Source organism: Corythoichthys intestinalis, chromosome 10 (assembly GCF_030265065.1).
Source record: "Corythoichthys intestinalis isolate RoL2023-P3 chromosome 10, ASM3026506v1, whole genome shotgun sequence".
Classification (NCBI taxonomy): domain Eukaryota; kingdom Metazoa; phylum Chordata; class Actinopteri; order Syngnathiformes; family Syngnathidae; genus Corythoichthys; species Corythoichthys intestinalis.
In genome coordinates, this window is record NC_080404.1 from 15,812,638 (window position 1) to 15,819,898 (window position 7,261).

Here is a 7,261-nt window from a genome sequence, read left to right on the forward strand (position 1 = left end):
TGTCCCATGAAAAGATATACTTAAATAACTGCAGAAATGCGAGGGGTGTGCTCACTTTTGTGATACACTGTATGTCTGAATTTTGGGGGGAATGGAACGGATTAGGACATTTACATGGAAAACGCAACTCTATTTACAGATTTTTCAGTTTACGGAACTACTTCCAGAACCAATTAATTTCATAAGTAGAGGTACTACCATATATTGAACAGGGTTCTTTCCACTGGGATGGAGACGATAAAGGGTTTTCCCAATAAAATGACCTCTGAACCTTTTCAACATCACTGTACTTTGTTGTTGTTCTGCAATGATCTCCACTGCAAGTTAGAGCGTGTTATAATCTATAACTGCTGGTGCTCCATCAAATATGAAAGAATGATAACAATCTATAGTAATCAAGAGCACAGTATTAGCACACCTTCTGGTAGCCTCAACTAAAACTGACTGTATACACCAGTGGCTGATGATATTGGCAGGAAATAACCACACAATTGTTCATTGACATAGACTCACTTCCAGTCCATCAACAAGATATTTTGAAGGTTCACGTGAAACCACAATCAGAATTATGGTGTACAATGTGAATGGTGAACCCAAGTAGATACAAATAATAATATACAGTATCCTAGGGTTGCAACTAACGATTATTTTTATTATCAATTAATCAGACGAATAATTAAATGATTAATCGGACAAATGTCACTTTTTTCAACTGCCTTCACAATTTAACGTGAAGTTGTTTTAGGCAAGGTAACACATAACAATTGAAGACAAGTAGGATGACTACTTTCATCAAAAATATTTTATTACAGCTTCATGACTTATTTGTAGTCTACAACTGTACTGTTTTGAGTAAATAAAAGTTGTTAAAGGTTCTGAGAATAAAACATAAAAAGTATTACTCAGTACACAAATCAGAAAAAAAAGCCCTGTTCATTCAAATAAAAAAAATTACATTTTTTTTCTTGTGGCCACAGCGCTGATAGAAATTGTGTCAATGACTCATTTATTTTCTTTAAACAAACTGAGCAAAAAATTTCAAAAATGGAGGAGGCAGACTACAATGACTGTTTTCTTTATCAGATACCTGCAACATGTATAAAGATGTGTTTCTAACATAGAATCATGTCCATAAAATGAACTAGATATACAAAAGGCACAGAAAAACGAAATGTCATATATTGTCAAATATATCGTTTTTCAGTCCAAAAATACAGTGTATGATCCTACTCACTGTATTGATTTACAACATATAACGCACATACATTCAAACTCCTTTTGCATTGAGACAACTACTTCCTGTTTTTAACAAAAAAAATTTCAAAAAAATAAAAAAGGTATACACACAAAATATACAAAACTATATATGCATTATCTGCACATGATGTATTGTGCAAAAATCACATCAAAATGATCGCTTCTTCCACTGATCAAGAACAGACCAGATACTGTATTTCCAAATGAGTCCCTTCTTGATGACAGAGATTGCAATAAAACTGACCTCCCACCTATTTCCGGTTTTGTGATATTGTCTTATTTAGGGTTTGTCATCGGTCGATGTCTGTGTCTGCTTTGGCAGCAACGCTGCCCAGGGATCTTCCAACATGGATGGACTAAAGTACCGCTCAATCGTGTCAGACGTCTCACGCTGTAAACACAAAGGAAGAATTAGGTTGTCACATTATTTATGCAACACTAAACTAATTGGGGATCAATGTACAAGTAAATTTTCAATTGGCTATACAAGTCAGCTACGCCATTGCTTGGACTGAGAAAGTATAATAATTAATGTTTAAAACAACCAAAAAAGGCCATTTCTGAAGAAATTGTGTGGGGATATTTTGCTCTCCCATGAGTCACTTCCTGTAGAGTTTTGGTCACTGACTATTAATTGTGGGTCGTTTTTCTGGTCACTTCCTTTTTAACTCGTTGTCTGCCATTGACGGCGTTAGATGTCCAATCCATGTTGACTAGGAGGGGCGCATAAACATTCACCCCTGCCAGCTCCATTAATGGCACTGATTGATGAGCATTCACAGCCAGTCACCCCGAGTTTCAAAGAACTGGATGTCATATTGAATTAATTTCCTGTTAATTTTAGGACTCTATTAAGACTCCTTGTTGATCTCAGGACATATTCCCCATTGGAAATGAATACGGCAGAAAACACAGACAAGGTTGAAAAACGCTGGAATAAATGGGGACTTTTTTTGTCCAATTTTGGTGGAACCGTACATTTTTGACAAAAACTGTATAGGCAAGTTTCCGAGGTACTTCCGCTTTACTTCCGCATTTCTGCTTTCAAATTTTTACCATTGACTTCAATGGCACAAGAGTGGCATCACTCACCGAAAACCGCATTCTGCCATCTCGACATGGGAAGACAGCATTAAGAAATGGCCGAGGGTGACCACAAGTAAAATATTATCGTATTTTATTGACTAGGGCAGTGGTAAAAACGCCATAAGGAACCTGAAAAGCTCCGATGCATTCCAGTACCTGCACCTGTATGTCGGGTGCTCAAAAAATACTCAAGCTAAAATCTTGCGCATGAAACAACTTGTTGCCTTTGATATTGCTATTACGATGATGACTGTAATTTAGTGCTGCAACGATTAATCGATTAACTCGAGTATTCGATTAGAAAAAAAAGATTCAAATTAAATTTGGCTTCTTGGAGTATTCGTTTAATTAAAGTGGCGTTGTAATGGTTAATTTTAAAAGTGTTTGCGTTTAGTTTTATTAATTTGGGTGGATACACTGCCCTCTAGTCTGCCTCATTTTACATTGCTGAATCCAGCCGCTTCCTGTTAAGACCAACATAAGCTATTTTTTGTTTAAGCTAATGATTTTTACAATGCATTCGTAATTTAGTTTATAGGTATGATAGGTAGGTTTAGCTTTTTTTGTGGGAATATTTATCTGAACAATTTGTTAAAAACATCGTATAAAAAAAGAAAAAAATTAGCTGACTTTTGCTATGTAAGTCAGCCAATTGTTCTTTTGTTGTACATAGATCCTCATTTTTAAAATTATTTTATGCCATTTGAGGCCCAGATCAGGTATTTTAATTTTTTATGGTCCTTATCCGATTACTCGATTATTCGAACTAACTAGTTCATCGATTAATCGACTACTAAAATAATCGATGTAATCGATTAGATACAACTACTGTATCTGCTGCTAGCCTGTTGCTAATCAGTACGTATAGATGGCACAATTATGTCAACGCAGAAATGCGAGTGTTACAAGTTTTGTGTTCGTTTGTTTACAGGTGGAAAATGCTGTTAGGCAAGGGAAGATAAGTTGATTTGCCTCACAGCAATACTTACTGTGCGTTGATGGACATATATCGAGACTACGTCGTTCTACCCGGGGGCGGCCGAGAGGCTAGGGCTGGAGGCGGTGGCTCGCCTCGCGGCGGACCGTCAGCTCAATCCCGAGATCCAACTACGAGCTTTTTAACTGCAGCGACTTTAAGATACACTATTGGAGCTGGAATTACCGAAGACAGCGAGAGAAAGCCCATCTGGAGGCCGTAATGCCGGGTGAAAGTTGGCGAGCCTCCGGAGCTCTGTTGTCGGATATCACATTCTCGTATACTATTTTTCAAATAATTTAATAAATTGTGATTTATTAACCTGTTTTGCATATGCACCAATTGTTTTAAACAAAACAACAAATGGAATCCTGTTGTTCAAATGTTTTATTGCGATAAAGATCTACAATAAAAAACAAATAAATACTATTTTTGTTTATATGTACATACCTTGCAGTATTTCCTTGTAACAACAAAACCCATGTCAGCCCTTCTGCATTTGGCTAATGTAATATAATTTTTTAACAACGAAGTGATAAGAACAATCATACAATCTCATATAGACCCCAATCGCGTGAGGTCACAACTCCGCCCAGTGACTGGTGCCGCCATATTGTCCGTCAGCTCATCGTGTTTACATATTACCGCTACGTACATTTCTCCTATTACTGCGTTTTTTTCTGCTTGTCTAAGGACCGCCTAGTAAACGAACCCAAAAACCTTCCTGACAATCGCTAACATTGATTAATCAAAATGGTGAAGGCATGTGTGACGGTTGGTTGCAGTAACAGAGAAGATAAACGGTCATTTTAGTAGTTGCTGTGTGCCCATTGTTAAAAGGGCAAATCTCGAAAGCAGCACGGTTTGTTTATCTCGGTCCATGATGCGTTTGTGTCGACAGCAGTCAGACAGCGGCGAAAACATCAATATGATGCCAACCCGATCGCAGACATCATCAGACGGAAGGTGAGCGCAACAGCAGGTGTAGTGCCAAAAAATAGCCGCCCTGCGTGAAATGTCCCCCCTGACGGGAGCGCCCACACGGAAACGACTTTCTTTTACCATGAATATGTATCATTTTACTCTGCTTGAACTAATAAACGTCATACCTGTGTGATTTTCATTGGGATATGGTCGTGAAAACCTGTAGACTAATACATTTCTGTTAAAAAATGGTTATGTGGCCCAGTCCACGATTTGTTACTATAATACAGTACTAATATTTTGTGTAATTTAACTATTTAAAACTGATCTTACAGTCGTAAATCCATTACTGTAATGCGTCCATTAAAAAACATTTGACGTTTTTAAGTCAATAAAGCATTATAAATAAGCGCTCCCGTCAGGGGGGACATTTCACGCGGGGCAGCTATTTTTCGGCACACACCGGCCCGTTGTCGATCAAGTTTCATTTTACAATCGTGACAACGGTGACGCTCAGCTGACCAAATGTCGGTTTATATTCGAGTCGGTGCCGATTTTGGTTACCCGACTCCTCATCGTGACATAAACTGGAGTATGATTGGAAATTTTGTGGTCTCAGGAAGAGCTCTGACGCAGGACTAGGAAACATCGATTTGGGCATCAAATATGGATCTGGCGACTGGATCGCCCGAAGCTTTTCCAAATAATGGCTTTTATGCAACTCATCCAATGAGTTTACAGCGTCTGAAAGCACCGGGAATTCCATAATTTGCAAGTGAATCCACCTTTAGAAACTACGATCATTGTCAATACGGACACACAATGACGGACAATATGGCGGCACAATAGAACGATCACGTGATTGTGTGACGTTGGTGATTGGGGTCTATATGTCGTGCTGAATCGATTTTACTGAACAGAAGAGAATCTGTCTTGATTTTGCAGTTTTAACTTCGCCAACACACAGTTTACTTCAACCGCAACTCCTGAGGTTTTTTTCGAAACCGTAAGTTCGAAGCAGAAATTTTTCAAGATGGCGCTGCCAATGTTTCGCTCAGGAAACTTTGAGGCATCTTGAGTTTGATTTTTTTTTTTCTGTGTAAATATTAGCAATTCAGCAAAAAAAAATTGTAGGACCAGATACATTTTCAAATTTGATTTGTTTTTGTCGAAAATCCTACGTTGTAGCCGCAAACGTATACGTTCGAGGCGAAATCGAAAAGTTATTAAAGCGTACCCTCAATAATCAAAGTTTGGAAATTCACCTGCATATTTGAAGCTGATTTGAAGTTTGATGGCGAACCGAAACTGTTTCGTCCTCGTTGCTTCTCACCGAAGTTGCGGCCACCGCTGCCAAACATAGCCGGAGACCCCCCGAAACTTCGTCTTCCACCACCGGACCCACCTCCCCTTTGTCCGCGGTTAAAGCCAGGAGAAAAGGTTGGGGAATTGGGCGAGTACGAGTGGCAACCCCGGCCAGAACCACCGCGATGTACCGGGCCTCTGTAGGGCGGGCGACCCCAACCTGAAGGCGGGGAGGAAAACCTTTCGTTCCACTGAGCTCCGGACGGTGTTCTATCCATGTCGGTTCAAAACTGAAACAAAACAGTTTCTGTACGCGACAAGCACCACCCGGAACCGGAAATCGGCAGGAAACTGGGAAAACTAACGGAGCTTTTAACTGCAGCGCCACCCAGTGGTCACTTCTTCCCATCCTTTGCTTCCCTCTGATTTTTGAAGCGCTCCGGTATTTATTTTAAATAGTAATACTATCATTTTTTTCTGCTCTAAATCTGATAATACCACCAAATACATACATTCACCGGTGTTCTCTTAAATTGTCAAAACCTTTTTGCTTGTGATTCTCTGGCGTTTTGTCAAGAAAGTTGACGTTGTCAGAAAAAAAAAATGGAATTAGTTGTTGACTTGCTGTGATCCCCGTTTTTCGCGGTTAATGGGGACCAGACCCCGCTGTGATAAGTGAAAAACCGCGAAGAAGCACCCCCCCCCCCCCTTTTTTTTTTTTTTTGTTTGTGTTCAATTTATGTATTCAGATTTAGCATTAAAAAGAGAGGTGTATATAAGACGTTTTTTTCACTTTTTTTTCCCAAAGTATAAAAACATATACATACACACACACACACACACACACACATATATATAGTATATATGGCGGAAAACATAGACAAGACTGAAAAAGCAGTTTCTGCTCTTGCACCCCTCTTTAAAATAAACTGCTGTATTTTAAGCCAAAAGAACTGTTGTGTTTGATAGAACAATTTGTCTATATGCTGCCATAGCAGACTCATGGCGCATTAAGCCTCCTAACTATTTTTAATTTGTTCGTTTAACCCTGTAAACCACTGTTTAAAGACGTCGCGCAACCGCTTTTGTTTCAACCTAGCCATAAAAAGAAGGGAAGTAATCGTATTTATTATTTGAAATGTCTGTCATTTTTAGCTTTGAATTATTAATTGATGTCTAATATTTAGTTTAAAAAAAAAAAAAAAACTTTAAAAAATTATTCACTCGCATATTTTAAACTTTTAAACAAATTACGTCACAATGAAAAAATTGGCGTCTGTAAAGTCACGGATATCTACCTCATAACTATTGCTTAATTGATTTTTTTCGTGGCTGTCGCATTTTCCTGAATATTTTAGATGATAAATATTCGATCCAAACAAAGAAAAATTGAAAAATAACGTTTAAAAGAGTAAATATATGAAAATCTCAACCAATCCTTGTTGTCTGTGATTTCTGCATCGCGACCCTTGAAATATCACCATGTTCCACCCATAAAATCCCCCCAAAATCCGGCTGTAGCCATTCACAGCTGTGTCTTGACACTCGGTGATACATGCTACATGGAGTTTTGGGATCGAAACAAGGTACGTACGCGATAATATCTTGTTAAAATCGTGGCGTCTGTAATTCTGCTCTTGCGTGCTCTCGCCTCCAGTTAGGGCTATGCGGTTTTAAAAAAAAATGTTTTTTTTTTAAAATGCCCTCCTGTTC

The 7,261-nt window shown here is 38.6% G+C and overlaps 1 protein-coding gene across 1 annotated transcript; it reads right to left on the minus strand.

Annotated features, from left to right (window-relative positions):
* Positions 1–1,059: 1,059 nt before the first annotated feature.
* Positions 1,060–5,991, minus strand: mplkip (M-phase specific PLK1 interacting protein). Its single transcript, XM_057848737.1, has 2 exons — positions 5,509–5,991; positions 1,060–1,648 (listed from the first exon to the last, which is right to left on the minus strand). Exons 1-2 carry the CDS (start codon positions 5,824–5,826, stop codon positions 1,538–1,540), a joined length of 429 nt encoding a protein of 142 aa, XP_057704720.1. The 5' UTR covers positions 5,827–5,991; the 3' UTR covers positions 1,060–1,537.
* Positions 5,992–7,261: the final 1,270 nt, after the last annotated feature.